The 16,959-nt window shown below is 43.4% G+C and overlaps 1 protein-coding gene across 10 annotated transcripts in view; it reads left to right on the forward strand.

Annotated features, from left to right (window-relative positions):
• FGD3 (FYVE, RhoGEF and PH domain containing 3) overlaps positions 1 to 16,959 on the forward strand; it is a 115,276-nt gene that overhangs the window by 56,072 nt on the left and 42,245 nt on the right. For 9 of the 10 annotated variants that reach the window (XM_083795948.1, XM_083795949.1, XM_083795952.1 and 6 more), the window contains exons 2-4: positions 3,280 to 3,450; positions 8,515 to 8,683; positions 9,801 to 10,398. In XM_083795948.1, coding sequence (XP_083652074.1) covers positions 3,280 to 3,450; positions 8,515 to 8,683; positions 9,801 to 10,398 — 938 coding nt within the window. Of the gene's footprint in view, positions 1 to 3,279; positions 3,504 to 8,514; positions 8,684 to 9,800; positions 10,399 to 16,959 lie in introns of all 10 variants that reach the window. The other variant, XM_083795957.1, reaches the window with a different exon arrangement.

The following is a 16,959-nucleotide window of genomic DNA, read 5'->3' on the forward strand; positions in this document are numbered from 1 at the left end:
TTCCAGCAGGGCAGAGAGGAGGCAGTTTGTACCCTCGCTCCTGCGGGCACAGGAGGACAGGCAAGGGGTCTCTTCGCCATCTCCCCCCACTGGAGTGTCTGGCAGCAGAAAGCCACACAGCCAGGGGGCTACCCGGGTTGCTCCTGCATCAGGCTGGTGTCCCTTCCATCCCCAGGAGCACCCCAGCACGCTCTGAAGCCCGTGGGCTGTGCTCTCGGAGAACTCCATGGGAAATAACCCAGTAAATCTTGTTTTCACAGATCGTTTTATAGCGCTTGAAAAAATATGTAAGGAAAGTGGATTTTTGTCTGGTGTGCAAAAAGCAGCCCTTAGGGGCCACATCAGAGATGAACAGAGGGAACCAACTTGGCTTAAATTAAAGAAAAAAGAATGAAACCCATTTTTGTGGTTTCACCCATGCATACTTTTCTTGATTTAGGCTCAGCACTACATTTGGTGTTCAGGGCACTTGTGGCTTTCCAAGTTTCTCAGCTTTCCAACTGCTTATCAGTTTTTTTTGTCTGCTTTGTGCCCGCTTGCTCTTCGGAGGTACCATCAGCACACGCACGGGCTAAGTGCAGGCAGGAGATGACCAGCAGTGTTATTTTCATTGGTAGTGTGTATATGCAACATACAAGAGGATATAAAATACCGTATTTTTCGAAGACAGTAGATTTTCTTTTTTTTTTTTTTAATGGGTCTTTTTTAACAGGAAGTAGTGTAAGGCTTTGCTAATTATTTGCTCTGTGGCTGCTTCTGAGCACAAGTCCTGGAGCAGTTGGAGCCGAGTTCAGAGCTCATTTCAGGCAAGATGAAGGCATCTGCCGCTGTGCTGAGTTATTACTGCCGAGGGATCTTGTTCCAGGAGTGTTTGAGTGGTTTGTCCAGTAGGAGAGGAAAACTTGTACCTGGATTTATAAAATAAGGGTCAAGGCACTTTTCAGTAACCGAAGTAGGTTGCAAGAGCTGTCAGTGTAGACACGAAATAAGTGTCTGCTGGTGTCCTGCACTTGAAAGTGAGCAAGTAATCAATAGCCCTGACTTCTATCAGTAAGAAAGAAAGGTGTCGCATTGTTATGCTTCCACAATGATGAATCTCAGTAGGAACCAGAAAACAAGTTTTGTTTTTCAGTTTCTTTTGAAACTTTACAAAATGACACCAATGAAGGCGGTCCCCTTTTCTGGCAGTGGTTGGACAGGAACCCAGAGTCCTTCAGGCCAGACCTGGAGCTGCGTCACTCCCTAGGGATGAAGCCGGTACTGTGCTTATGAGCTCAAACAGCCAGGCATGGTTAGAGGTGTCCCGGGGCAAGCTGCTGTGGGTGCTGAGGCTTGTCCCCAAGAGTTGGGTCGTTACAGTAATTCTTGGAGCAAAATGCACGTGTGGAAAATAGAAGATTGCTGGATTGCCAACCAGTCATGGCCACCAGTCAATACACGCTGAAACAATTCCCTCTCTCTTCTGTGTGCTGCCCTTTTTATTTTTTTTGAATTACAGCGTTTCCCTTGCGCACGTTTTTTAATTTCTTGCTGTGCCGAGCTACTGTTAATAGGGAAGAAGTTTCTGTCCTTTCTCTTAAAAGCTGCCACGTCACGGCACTGCCATCGCTGTCACGGGGCTCTCAGCATCCAGACCGGAGGCATCTACATAAGCTCCTTCCGTGCTGATTTGTTTGTAATAATCTATTAATCTGCTCTAATAATCTACTCTACTTTCACTGCACTTTCCTGATATGCGAAATTCTATTTGAATAAAACCCAGTGCTTATAAATTCCTGGTTTCAGACAGAAGTATGTTTTAATAGCTGGTCTCAGATCTGCTTAAAAGCAGATTTCATGGTAGAAATGTTAATGAAGCTTCAACAGCAACAACTGGCAGCCATTCTGAGGAATATGGGGTTGTATATTTGGGTGGCGGAGGTCAGGAAATAGTTTTGTGCCACCTGAACCTATTTTTGTCAGCAAAATTAATATTTTATGCCTTTTTTTTTTTATGTGTACTACTGTGAAAGTTTCTGCATCAGCTAATCTTCTAAAGCAGTCTGTGAGGCTCAGATTTCAAAGTCGTTACCCAAAAGGTCACATCCTGATTTAATACCATTGGTGTAAACCCAGGATAATTTAGCTGCTGTGGATGGAGGTGCTTGTCATTTCAGTTTTTTGATCCAAATATAAATCTAGCCACAAGTAGGTTGCATTTGTGAAGCTAATGCCGTGTTCCTGAGCACATCCCAGGAAGGCTAAGATTTGTTCTTACACTGAGTGCATCCTCCCTATGTGGTGCAGCTCACCTCTCTCCAGGAAGGCTCTGGGCATTTCAGCTAGTCCACTTGAAAACAGGGATGTGGAAAGAATGTTTGTCAAGCTTTCTTTGCCATAATTTTGTGGATTATCATTCACGTTTCTAGATTTGATACGTTTTCCATTTCTTAGGACTGCCAGAAGCATATATATTCGTGTGTTCATATGCAGCAATCCTAAATCACGCCCTTTTTTAAACCTTTTTATGCCTTCTTATGACATGCTATTAAAGCTGGTTAGAGGATTTCATGTAGCTGTAGACTTGCCACATGTCCAAAAAAAAACCAAACAACCCCAAGTCAAAAAAAAAACCTATGTGAAAGTGAATATATGGGTTTTCCACAGTACACACAGGAATGAATCAAGAATGCTAAATTAAAAGACAAACAAACATATTAATTATGCATTTCTCTATTTTCCCACTGGATCATATCTCAGTGGGATCTTTTAGATTGGAGCCTTTTGAGGGAATGTTAATATTTTATGTAATAAGGAATAATAAATAGCAGTAAAATGCAGCTTGGATGATTAAATCTCTGAAGGAATGGAGCTTGTACCAATCTGTCCCCCCACGGGACATATTCACCATAACTTAGGTGGTGCTTTTTGTTTGTTTTGGTTTTGTTTGTTTTACCAAACAGCATGATGTTGTATGCTGGGGCATATATATCTCTGTTTGGAGGAATCCTTTTGAAATGGCTTTTATCTTTTGTATTTATTCTTTTATTTTGGGTGTTGGTAGTAAAGAAATAAGTCATTAATTACATTCTAAAATGTGTGCTGACTTACCAGTCAGCATGACGTGACTATTAAGACTGGATATATTGCTTGTAATAACTTCTGAGTGAGTGCCTTGCTCCTTTTCTACCCTCCTTCCCTCAGAATGTAATATGAATGATATGCTTCTAGAAGTAGCTAAATTTTTTGCTAGGATTAATAGAAGGAAGTAAATATTGCCTTTTTTTTTTTCCCTTTCAGGTTGCCCTTGTTCTCCTTTTCAAATCAAATGTCACATTGACTCAAATCCAGCATTGGAAGCATGTGGGGAGCTGCAGCATATCAGCCCAGCACAATGTATCCATCAAACTGGAAGGAAGCCCAAGACCAAAGCTCCACTGGCCAAAATGCATCCTCTGCAGAAACCCCAAGGCAAGTGGCTTTGACCTCCTAGCAACTGTGCAAGCTTCTATCACACATGATGAGTAATATTTTTAATTCTTTTTTAAGTCACAGCAAAGTAGTTATTTTATGTTCTAAGGTTCAAATACAACTAGTAGGGTTTTATTATTTTCATTTTTCCCTTGTTAGATAGCATCTTGGGGAAGCCCTGAAGAATTGGTTCAGGAATAACAGATTAACTTGTTGATTCATATTTCCTTTACTGCTATTAAATGTCATGCAGCTGTGAAATCGAAGTTTAATTTAGCAATATTGTTTTCATTCTCTATCATTTTTTTAAAGTATTAGAATAGCTTATTGTTTAAACCTGGATCTGTTTTCCATTTATACTAAGAACTGTGTGTAGCAACAGGAAATGCTGAAATGGAATGAATGTATTTTAAAAATGAGAAATATGAGCTAAGGCAGTCACATTCATGGGTAGCGTGTGGGCTGTGGTAATTCCACAGTCCCGCCAGACTCAGAGTGAAATAGGTGACAACCCCAATCTATGGTAGAAGAGAAGTCAGGAAGAACCATGATCTAGCAAGTTTTCTGGTCTCCCCAGGCCCTTTTTTGACAGGTCCCAGTCAAAATTCCCATGGGACACTGTCACCTATTACCCAGTACTTGAAAATCAGACGTGTTACCTCAGACTGAGCCAACTTAGCCAAAGCTACAAATCATCAGTACAAGACTTGGTCGTGAATGTGCCAGTCATCTTCCTTAAAGATACTTTCACATAAAATTTAAATAATGATTTTATCATTTCACTGCATTTCTTTATAATAAAAATAGTTCTTAAAATTACCTGCAATGAGCATACATATAACAGTAGAGAACAATGTATAAGATCCTTTGCAAGGTTGGGAGATGGCTTTTTTTTTCCTTTGCCATTATTGACTTTGTAAATTAGAAATGGCTTCTTCTCCTGAGAAGTGGGAGTTGCCACCCACTAGATCAGGTTGCCCAGGGCCTCGTCCAACGTGGCATTGAGCACTTCCAGGAACTGGGGCATCCACAGCTTCTCCAGGCAGTCTGTGCCAGTGCCTCACTGCTCTCTGAGTGAAGAATTTCCTCCTCACCTCTAATCTAAATTTCCTGTCTTTTGTTTAAAACCATTCCTCCTTGTCCTACCATTATCTGCCTGAGCAAAAGGTTGCTCTCCATCTGTTTTATAAGTCCCCTTTACAGAAAAGCTGCAATGAGATCTCCCCAGAGCCTTCTGTAGGCTGAACAGCCCCAGCTCTCTCAGCCTTTCTCCATAGTAGAGGTGCTCCACTCTCTTGATCACCTTTGTGGCCCTCCTGCGGACCTGTTCTAACAGCCTCGTATCCTTCTTGATCTGGGGTCTCAGGCCTGGATCCAGGCGTCCATGTGGTGCTTCACAAGGGCAGAGCAGAGGGGGACAGTCCCCTCCCTCCCCTGCTGCCCACCCCTCTGGTGTTGCAGCCCAGGACACAGAGGGCCTTCTGGGCTGCAAGCATGCACTGCCGGCTCATGTTGAGCCTTTCGTCCACCAGAACCCCCAAGTCCTCTGTAGGGCTGCTCTCAATGAGTTCTTCTCCCAGTCTGTACTCATGTCTGGGACTGCCCCAGCCCAGGTGCACCATGTGCTTGGCCTTATTGAAGGCCAGTTATGTTCATGTGGGCCCACTTTTCCAGCTTGTCCAGGTCCCTTTGGATGGCATGCCTTCCTTCCGGTGTATCAACCACACCACTCAGCTTGATGTCATCTTCAAACTTGCTGAGGGTACACTCAATCCCACTGATTGTGTCATTGATAAAGACATTAAACAGTCCTGGTCCCAGGACAGACCCCTGAGGGACACCGCTCGTCAGTGGCCTCCATCTGGACACAGAGCCACTGACCACCACCCTCTGGGTGTGGCCTTTGAGCTAACTCCTTATCCACCGAATGGTCCACCCTTCAAATCTCTCTCTCTTCAATTTGGAGAGCAGGATGTCGTGTGGGACCGTGCCAAAGGCCTTACAGAAGTCCATGTAGATGACACCGGACGGTCTTCCCTTGTCAACTGTTGCACTAGGGCAGTCGGTGCGCTGGGAGGGCTAAGGTAACGCAAAGGCTGAGACGCTCAAGTCACAGCAAAGGGAGAGTCCTTATTCCCTGCTGTTTTACAGAGCCAGGGCCAAGCCTGGGCTATAACTTCTCCCAGATATTTAACCTTGCCTTCCCCTTTTCTATTTCTGTCATGCTGCTTCTCATTATTTCACTTGTTTCTTCTGCAACAAAGGCTGTGTGTCTTGGTTTCTGCCTGCTGCAAATAGCACTGGGCTGCTACTTCAAATCTTCAGAGGGGAGGAGGATTGGGGAAGTGCCATTCTAGTGCATGGCTTCAGCTTTCAGGCACCACCTGAACATGTCCCATGATGCTAATCTCTTCTTTGTGGCTGCCTTTCTTCCCGTTCTCCACCAGTTTACCTGTCTGTGCGTAGGAGGGCCCTGGAAGCTGCCTCCAAGTCGTGCTGCTGTGCTTGGGCCCCGGTGTGAGGGTGAGAGGCAGAAGGGGAGTTCAAAGTGGAGTGACGAAATAGCAGCACTACTTCCTGCAAGGGCTGGGATTGTGGAAGGTGGCTTCAGAGCAGGGGTAGGGGTTGTGGCTGAGCTCCCACGTTGGGTCCTGTATCCACAGCTGAAAGCAGCATCTTTTGTTTTTTCAGGAGTGACTGTTCATTTAGTCCTTGTGGTGATATAGATACAGATGGAGCTCATCTACTATTGTTCCTTTTTAGCATGCAAATCTATCATTCACTTCTTTTGTAGAAGCCTAAATTGATTTTGAGTTTAAAAGTCTGTAAAATTGACAGAGAGGTAACGAATGTGTGCCCTGTCATTTAATGGATTTTGTCATGTGCTCACGAGTGGGAATTGGCAAATTGGTTATGCTGTTTGAATGCTTTTCACACAACGATGTAATGTGAATTTTGAAAAGCCTATCTTGTCTTCTCCCATGAGTTATAAATAGATGTCTGTGTGTTTATAGGTGAGGCAGAGCTGCCTGGCTGTTGTGATGTTGAAGGCTGTTTCCTTGAAAATTCTGAATGTAGGTTCTGTGTGTCAGCTCTTCAGCACGTATTTTTTGTGGTTTAAATTTTGCTTTGTAAGTAGCATTTAAGAAAGCCAGCGAATTTGACTCTGTGCTGATGTGTCTGTTTCTCAAAATTACATTGGCAAATAACAAAAATCAGAACAGAAGGGAACACTTTTTCTTCCTTCTTAATACAGCATATCATATACTTTAGAGTGTAATTTCTCAAATGGTTCAGGTGGAGTCCACTAACAGGAAAGATTTAAAGGAAAGGTTTAAAATGTTTTCAAGTGTTTACATGGATAGAAATGACGTGCATTATTGTTACTGTAAATACTTTGGCAGAGACAATGAAGTTCACCTTTTGAGTGCTGCAGGCCAGTTACAAGCTCTTAAGGTCCTAATAGGAGATGTAGGGTAGGTTATTGCCTCTGTCTGTCACACCGATACTGGTTTTATAAAGAGTATAAATAATTTTCCTGTTTAACTGTTAGTTGTGTGTAAGACAGGTTTCGTGGTGGTGTTTTCAAAATCAAACTATAACACCTTTAATTTAAGACAGGAATTCCAGATGGTTTTGGACACTGGGCAAGTTGGTCATTTTATAGGAAGTGTCCCATTAGAGCTCAAATCATTAGAAAATGTGATTTTATTCTTTGGTGCTGAAATGACCTCAGTAATGTAGGTAGTTTTAAGTCTGCCTATACTCAGAGTTCGAAAACTCTAGCAGTTCTTCATCACTGACCTCAGGCAGCGACCGCCTGTAGCTAGAGGAGGGAGGATGCTGAGGCCCTGAGACCTGGAGCTTAACGCAGTCGGCTTTCTGCAGGGTAGGGACAACAGCAGTTGACTTACTTTGGGTGTATATGCCTCAGTTATCTTCCTAAAGAAAGTAACCCTGAAATTGCATTCAGAACAGTTGCTAATTGAAGCTCCATTACAATTTTAATCACATTATGCTGATGTGCCATATGGATCATTTAAAAATTGGAAATGCTTGAAGTAAATTGTTCTTGAAAGCATTGTTTAATAAAACTCATATGTAGAGTTTCCTCATTTGTTTATTAACTCTTTGGATAGTCTAGATCAGAAGGGCTATTTGGCAGTACTGCTCCAAGTAGCGTGTGCCTTGGAGTGATTGCACTGGTGGTTTTCCTACCTCCTCCTGTAAGGTCTGCTTATGTGAAGCTGGTTTCACTGTATGAAACTGTAACAGCACGTGAACCTGTTGCCATGGGTTACTGCTTGCGTATTTCCAAACCCATTTACCCTGCAACAATATAAGGTCTGAATACATTTTTTTAAAATTACTTTTTTTTCCTTTTAATACTGTATTAGACTTTGCACCTTTGCCTCCCAGTGAATTCTTAAGCAGAATGTATACATTCTTACAATGCGTTTTATTTATATAGTATATAACTCAATGTAGAACCAAAAGAGGAAGGAAATTTATGAAGACTACACCACGGAAGAGATGGGGGAGGGAGAATGAGAGGAAGAAAAGCTATTATGTTCTGCTTGTGGGTTTTTTGGCCAAGCAAATACCAGGCACTGAAATCCATGGTGGGATTGTTTTTTGGTGGTTTGTTTTGTTTTTGCTTTTTTTTTTTCCCAGCATAAGAGATTCAACAGAGTGCTAGAGTCTTGAAAAGTTATGGGAGGGGAAACTCGTGTGATTGAGATGGTGAGCCCATTTGCAAAAACTAAGTGTGAGCTGTGCATCCTGTTTGGTAACAAGGAAGCGGTAAATTTCTGAGCCGCTCTGTTCGTTAGCTCATCTGATACAACTGTAGAAATGCAAAATAGAAGACTGTCGTTTTTCTTTAGTGTACAGCAGTCTGCTTTTGTGTAAGAAATAGTTTGGAACTGCACCAGCATAATTTATAAAGAAGGTTGAAAGAATGGATATTCTTCATTCTGCATTGCGTGCTTGGATTTTTTTTCTCAGTTTAGAATAAAGAAGAGGGGAGATTTATCCTTGTGCTTTTTCCCTCTGTTTTATTAGTACCTCCTAAGCCTATACATCTCAAACCTGGGCAGGAAAGAATTCCTCCTGCACCTTCTCGGCCTTTACCAGCTGATCCCAAGTCATCAAGGAGCTTAGCGCCTGGAGAGGAAGAAATACCAATATCAGCAGGAGTCAACACTCTCATTGAGAAATTTGAAAGTATTAGGTAAATATGTCTTTGAGATCTGCTATAATCTCTCTTTTACAATTTTAACTTAAAATATAACAAGAGAAAACGTTGATTGTAATTGTCATGTTAGAAACTCCTCTCAGGATGTTTTCTTCTGAAAGTGCAAAACTTGACTGACTACAGAAGAGTTTTTTATAAAAGCACGTATTTCAGTGATTATTAGTTTGTAACTTGGAGCTGAAGGTCCAATGAATTTAAGTGTTCTACCACAAGTAAGTAGCCCAGAGTCTGCTTTTGGTAAGTCGTCTTGATATCAAATTGTTTTCACCTTATAGGAAATACTGCTATAAAATAATTGAGTTTTGCTATAAAATAATTGAGTTTTCTGTCTAAGATTCAGTAAATGTCAGACTTACTGTTATGTTGCTTCTTGGAGGCAGGGGATAGTTCAATGTCAGTGTATTGTGAAATGGCATAATATATAATTGTTTCTTGAAACTTTATATATAAAAGATGTTAAATAGGGTTGTGCATGTATATATAAATATATGTAAAGCAACTCCTTTTACAAACACATAAAAATCCTCTCCAAAGACCAAATGTGCCTGATGGAGCTAAGTGATTCATTTCATAAAGAGGGGGATAGGGACAGAGACACTGTACTGTGCCTTAGAATGTACTATCACCTGGGTGAATCTAGTAAGGCCTCTTCAGATAGAAACTAATGCATTCTTGTGCTTCAGAAACGTCCCCTCTCTGGCAGAATATAACTTTCTGGAAAGGCTTTGTTCTGTTGAAGAGGCTGAGTTGTTTAAACAAGCTCATAAACAAATGGTTCTTTTAAAAGACGGTTCTCCTTGCCACAAACCTTCAAACTAAACTGTTCTTCAAGTACACGTGGGGAGTATTAAAGATCTGGGATTCTAATGGTACTTTTTCAGTTAAGCTTATGGCTAGGAGTGGTATGCTTTTACCTGAAATTGTTGGGTGAATGTTGTTCCAGTGATGTGTTTGCACACCTCCTAGGATTATGAGGGGGCTGTAAGAAATAGAGCTTGAATCAGATAACAGTCAGGCCCTGTCTCTTTTGAGGCACTTCTGAAGTCTCTGAGTGTTAATAGGAATGACTGGGGTGCTTTCTCTTCACCTGCAGGCAACCTGTACATATTCTTCAAAGGAACCAGCTAAATTTAGCTCTTAAGATGGAGCCTGGCCTGGACTCATCCAAACAACCGAGCTCGTGTGACTGTGACATGGTAGCTTCCAGCGGCTGTTCGACAAATGAAAAAAGTGAGCCAGATGAAAATGAGCCAGATGTACCGTGCAGTGCGGATCTATCTAACACAGACATAATGAAAATTAAAGAGCTAAGCATAGGCGATAACAAAAGCCATGAAGACTGTACTGCTGTGAATGTGAGCAAAGAACCCTCTAGAGAGCTTAGCAATAAAGACTCAACTGCAGAACTGAGCAGTAATGGTAAAATTCCTAACAGAGACAGTGGCATTGACAGCCCTTCTTGTAGCGTGGCAGGAGAAACTTTCCCAAACGAAGAAGGTGCAGAACAGAAGAAGCCCAGCGTGGCTGGGAATCCGGGGGAGATGGAACCAGACAAAAAGGGCCCCAAATCTTCCTCTGCAGAGCAGAAGAGAGACTCCACGCAGGATGAAGACAGTGACATTGATGAAGGAAGTAGTGAGGAACAAGAGACGGCAGAAGTGCCAAAGTTAGAGTATTTGGATGTAAACAAGGTAAGGTAGTGTGTTACTTCTGTGTTCTCTGGAGCCAGTTCCTGACTCTGACCAGAGATTCCTTGCATCACTCTGGTCTGTTGTTTGGGTCTTATTGTTTGATTGTTTTTGTGTCAGAGGATCATGACAGTCATTGATTTCCTGTTTGATGCAGGTCTTAACTTGTTCCCAATCTAGACTAACTTGCAGAAAGGTTTCCAGTCTTGATTTAATGTAAGATTTAATGTAAGAGAGTCCATCACAGCCAGAGGTAAGATATTAAAATTGAAGTGCTTTTGTAGGTAAAGACTTGCACCTTGTGTTTTTTGTTTGAATTTGTGCAGGTTTAGCTCCTCACTCGATCACTAGATCATGTTGCTTTCAGCAGAGCTCCATGGTAAGCAGGGGGCTAACTGGATACTGAATGTTGCAGCAATAGGGTCTTGCTTGCTGGAGGGACTTGCATGTTGAAAATCTCTTCTAGCAGGTTTTTTATTTTTATTTCTTAAGAAGCCTGTGTTTCTTTTGGTGTGACTACTACTTGAGTGCAAAAAGTTGTTTTCAGGGTAGTTACTCTATCAAATTACTCTTCAGGAAACTCTAGCTAGAAGAGATTTTCCTTGAATGCAGAATAATGGAGTCCATGCTGTTGTGCATTTGCTGCAGCTGTATAGTGTTAACGACAGATTCATTCGATTATCTGCTTATCAAGACAGTTATTTTTTAGAAATAAGATAGGTTAGATTTTTCAGAAAAATAAAACACAAGATGCTTAGAGCAAAACATCTGCAAAATATTCCCCTTTTTGTTTGGTGGATAGTTTCAGAGTACAGTTAATGCTCTGGGGTGTTGCCTTTTTCCAAGAATAGAAGACAGTGTGATGAGACAAACATACCTACAGGAAGGTTTGAAAAAGCCCCAGACTTTTTCTAGTGAACGCACTGCTTTATGCTGCAGTTCTTCCTCTTTATTTCAAGCTCAGGCTTGTGTGATTGGACTCGCCTTCCCTTCATGTGATTCAAATGCCAGCATTGTTGTCTGGGACTGGTGTTGCCCCTCCAATACTTAACTGCTGTACTGCTCCTTCTGCAAATTCAGTGATGTCAAACTCAAATTAACTGACTTTTTATCACCCTGTCCTTTACATGAAAGTTGCTGTGTTAACAACTGAAAAATGCAAGACTTCATATTCTCAGGGTAACTAAAGAATCAACTTTCTGAAAGAAGGGAAATCCCATCACTACACCAGCTTGAGTAAGAGGAACCCTGCTGTCCAGGAGCACTAGGTACTGTCTCGGTGTGCCAGAGGCAGGTGTTGCTGCCCACCTGAACCTCGCTGCAGGGGGCCCAGGACTTACTGTGTGTTGACAGATCCAAGTGCCAGAAGCTCTGCCTGAGTCCCACAGACCCATCAGGCAGAAACACCGGTTTTGGTGTCAGTGACACCATCACTGTCAGAGTAATAGCTGACTTGAAAGCAACACTTCGGAGTTTATTCTGGTAAATACTGCTTGTCAAAGTGAAAGTTGGTTGTATCCCAAGCCCTGTAATGACACCGTACCCAGCCCCACCATACACGGCGACACAATTTTCCTGCATAATTGCAATATCTTAGATTGATGTAGCTAGTGGTTTTTATGAAAGCACACCAGAGCCTTGACTCAGGTTTCACAGTCTCCAAAATCCCTCGACTCCCACCATTATCCTGGCCAGAAGGGAGCCTGAATGCTGTGCCCATCACCCCGCAGTGCTGCGGTTTGGTGATGGGCATGGGCTGGAATGGGCGATGAAACATCTAGCAGAGAGTAAGGGCTGCACAAACCAGCTCTGCTTGGCCAGACCTGACTGCTTTCTGTAGATGGAGAGGGTGTGATCTCCTCTGCCTGTCTGTGGGTCTGTAATCTCACCTGGCAGCTGGGGCAGACTCTGGGGAAGGAGCCCATCAGACTGTCTCCCCTTCCCAGGAGCAGGCAAAAAAGCTCCCCTAACTCAGCCCTGACCGCCTTCAGCTGGGCTCAGAAGGCTGTGGTGCACAGGGCCTTGGGCTTGTGCAGGAGTAAGTCTGTGACAGTATGAGACAGGATCCAGCAGGACTGCAGGGTCTAAGCTGCCAAAGACCTGTGTTTTACCTTGTGTGCGAGAAGTTAGTGTGGGGTCCTCCAGAAAGCGCTTAAGGAGAGAGATTCCTACTGGCTTCTGTTAAGACTTCACGTCCATTGTGTTCACCAATGTTTGGTGCCTCTTCAGCAGCCTGTGGGAGGAAGCTTGTTTACATCTCCGGTGGGCCGCATCACCGCCACAGTCCAGGGCTTCTGTCTGCTGCTCTTCACTTTCCCTTATGTATATGCTTATACATAAATATGCATGCTGTGAAATACTTCAGTTATTTCATATTCTCAATAGATATGTATGGGCATATTTGCAACTGAAATATTTTGTAAATTATTATTAGTTGCAACATGCCAGCAAGAAAATAATGCATTAAATTAGAAAATCTTTAATCTAGTCATTAAATTTACGTTTAAGTTTGGGCTAGGCACGCAGTATCAAACCAACTGTGGCAAACCCAAGTGGAAGACTTCACTGTATCATTAAGAAGTGCTTTACTGACAAACACCACAAACACTTACTTTTGTGGGAGCAGAGTTTTAGTGGCTGTTTTAAGATCTTGTTCCTTAGGCTAAATGTTCATAGAGAATGAAATAATGCTGATAAAACACCGAGGAGGTCATACTTCTCTGTAGTGTGCTTGGTGAATTTATAAAAGGGAGAGATCTCTAGAGGAGGAAATGCTTTTCAGTCTAACAAGTTAATGTGTTTTAATCTCGATGAATTAGTACAGGAGGGCAGGTGTGACATCTATGTGATGCACTTCAGGTTCTTCCTTGCCCTTTGACTTGATTTCAGTTTCAGAAGGCAGTTTTGAGAATGACCATGCTCCACTAAGTTAATTTGTTTTTGCAGCCACGTGGGAAGGGGAAGGCCTAGATTTGCTGCCTCCGCTGTAGTGTAAGGATTGTGCCCTCTTCTGGGGATGCAGCGTGTACCAGCTGAGGTCCTGCAAAGCCAACTCGTGTGTTACGTGTTCACAGCATCCTCACGGTCTTCTGTTGCAGACAGGGGCACTGTGGGGTGAGTCAGTACAGGTAAAGGGCAGTGGCATCCCACGAGGAGAGCCAGCTTGGTGATTTGAGGCTGACATGTTCTGTGGTTACTCTGATGCTGGAAGTTTGCATCACCCTTGAGAAACCTGATGATTTTCCACAAAATAATGTACCTGGCCCTGGGAGACAAAGAGAGGAGAGCTCAGTCAGCACCAACTGTGGTATGAGAGCAGCAGAGAGCCCTTAATCCTCCAGGAGGTTGTCCTGGGGGAGAGCTGTGTGTCAGGAGCCAGCAGCTTTGTTCCTGCTTCCCCCTTTCTGCCTCTAGTAGCAGGCTTTGCAGCTGCACGCGGAGGTAACCAGCACTCTAATTAAACATTCAGGTTTTCCAGAAAGCTTTGTTATATTTGGAGGAGGATGCATAAGAAGTACAGCTGCAGAATGATTTAATGATGGCTCAGTAATTCTTAGGATATCAAGTTAAGTGAAGTTCATGAATAAACATAAGTAGAGAAAAAAAAAATCAGTTTTGCTTTTTTCTTCTCTAATTTTCTACTTCAGATCTCTCCATCCAGCACCCGGGCTTTCACGCATCCCATTGCTGGTGAAGTAACGCTGCCTGATGCATGACTTGTACTGTTTTATTTAGTCTAGCTTTAGCTCTGGAGTGTGATGTGGCTTCCTTTGGGAGTCTGCTGCGGAGTCTAACAGATCTCACTTATTAGCACACAATTATTGGATGGTTTAAAGTCGCAGGAGTGCCTTACTGGGATTGCTAGGGATCTGTTATCAAAATGAAAATGAACGAGGGGAGCTTATTAATTTTGATAGCATCTCAGAAAATGTCAGGAGCTGCGAGAGCTGAGGCACGTTAGCCTTGACGTTTACAAAAAAAGAAATGACAAAAGTGGGACCGAGGGGCTGTCATGCTCTGCAGCCCGCTACCCGAGGCTTCCGCTGAGCAGTCGGCTGCCTGGGAGCAGTGGAGCAATGCTTCTGAGATGGCGAATGCTCCTTCATATCTCCTTATTCAGGTATTTTTCACTAAGAGTAATAAATGCTCATTAATAATCCCCCCAAAATGCCTTTCTCCATCTGTCCTGCTTCCTGAGAACCTGCTGTGTAAAATAATAGTAATCATCAAGTCCCCCTTGGCCTCGTGCAGCCGCTGACGTGTTCTCCTTCTGCCTGTGTTTCACTGGAGTTTCGCTTCTGATTTCATAGTACAGATTGTGTTGGAAAATTTGACTTGGAGTCCTGCAAGTCAGGCCTTTGGGTAAGATTATCTCCACATACGTTCTGAAAAAAAGATTTTTGCTTGGCCTTGAAGAGGATGTGAAGTTATTATCTCCACTTCCTGATGTGACACTAGGGAGCGTGGCCAAAATAATGGTGTTTTATTTTTTTTTTTGTCTGCCTCCTGACTTGTTCTGTCAGTGGGTTTAGAGCAAGTTAGTGAAAGGGGGCTTTGTATTTGGGGGTTTATGTTTGTTTGCTAATTCAGTGGTACTTCTGAAGCCCATAGATGAATCCACACAAGTTACCCAGTACGCAGAACTGTGTGGGTCGGTGGTTTAGTCATAACGCTGGTTAAGAAGAATCAGATTTGTTCTCATCACCATTTTTTTGGAATACGCTAAGTAAAATAGATCTCCTAGCATAGGGTAACTTTTCCATATTGTTTTCAGCACTTTCGAGTAGGAAGTTGTCTGTAATCTTTGGGGACCTTCTGTGTTCTTTGTAGCAGTGGCTGTTGATGGGGAGCTTGTGTTTTTAAAGTGTAGCCATATTCTGATTTTAACCTAGCCATATCCCAGCTTTCCTGCATGATTTGCTGAAAGCCTCTTGCAACAGAGATGCGAACTGAAGGTAGTCAGGTACAGCCAACAGTAAGAGAAACAGTTGCTGCAGGCAAAATTGCAGCCCAAATTTTCTCTCATTGAGCCTCTGAGGTTTCTTTTCCTGTTTTATTTTTCCTTTAAATTTTCACCTCAGATTTGCTTCTCATGATAGCCAGGTCAGCCTTCGTGCCTGGGTGCCAAGTCCCCATCCACGCGAGGCACTGCCTGCTGTGCGTGAAGCCTGAGGGAGGAACCGGGATGGTTGAGCCATCACGGGTTGTCCTGTGTTTGTCTTCTGCCTTCGCTGGCATGGCTGAACTGACTGGTAGTTAACGGCAGAGGTTAATAAACAAATAAATGAATAAATAGTGGTTGTGGTGGCTGAAGAGCAGGCTTGTGCCGTGCCTGGAGGACGGGGAGCCTGCAGTGGGTGTCCCAGGGAGCAGCAGGTGAGGCTGATGCCCAGGTTAGCCCGATGCCATCGCTCCTGCCCCCCAGGCAGCCGAGCTGTGCGGGAGGCCGGCAGTGCCCTGGCTGACTGCGCCCTGCGCTGCGCTCGGCAGACACCGGGCAGGGCCGGGGGCAGGCGTGCAGGAAGCAGCGATGTGCTGGTGGCCGCTCTGTTGCACAAGTCAGCTCGGCGTCTGCTGTCACCCAGTTTATGTCTGAGATTGTGGCGTTTGCCTATTTGCAGGTGTAAATGTACTCCCACCTAGGTGAGAATCTGCCCGTCGTGGTGCCGGTTGTTTCCAGGCTGGCATTTCCTTTTTCCTTAAAACATTTTATGGACAGATACAGCTGAAAACGAGCTGTTAGACCTCCATACAGAAGTGAAAGAGCATCACGCAGCTGCTACTTCAAGCACTGGAGTAAGCTTCCTGTGTCACAAAATAAACACCGACTGCTTCCCTTTTTTCATCTTGCTTTTAACTCCACTGGCTAAACTGCTTTAAAAAGGTTCTGCAGTACTTCCATGGCTGTCAGGTGTGGCTGTGGAGAAGAGTTGTAACAGGCTGTGGCTGTGCCCACCCGTCATGGTGGGCAAAGCAGGAGTGAGACAGATTTACAAAGAACAAAACAGCTTAAAATCCATATAAGGTGGGAGACTGGATATTTTGTTTCCGCATCATTTATATGCCTTACACATGGCAAATATATATATATATATATTTATATATATATATATATATACACACACACTTTTTTTTTTTCTGCAGGACTCTGTGAGTAAAGTTAAGTATGCCTCACTGGTCCCCAGCAGCGGCCATTTGGTTCCTGTGCAGTTTGTGCTTTAAGTAAATGTGTTCAGTTTTGCTGTAAGTCATCTGCCTGGGCAGTGGTCTCACTGCTGGGTGTCTGCTCCGAGCAGGCTAAAGATGGTGATGGCCTCAGATAGTCACCTGTTATAAACTGATGCAAAATGAAAAACGCAGTGAGGTCTCATTGCTATCAGTTTGCTTCTGCATTAGTAGGGCTCACTGCTTAGATAATACCCCTGTCCCAAGCTTCTTTGAGGTGGGCTCTGCCATGGCTCTGCCAGTTTTTGTTACCTGTCTTCTTCCTGATGATTTTCTTCTCCTGTCTACCGTTGTTGCCAACATCATCCAGCTGAAGCCTGCTTCCTTTCCTCAAGTAGG

The sequence above is a fragment of the Anser anser genome, assembly GCF_964211835.1.
Source record: "Anser anser genome assembly, chromosome: 12".
In the NCBI taxonomy this organism is placed as follows: Eukaryota; Metazoa; Chordata; class Aves; order Anseriformes; family Anatidae; genus Anser; species Anser anser.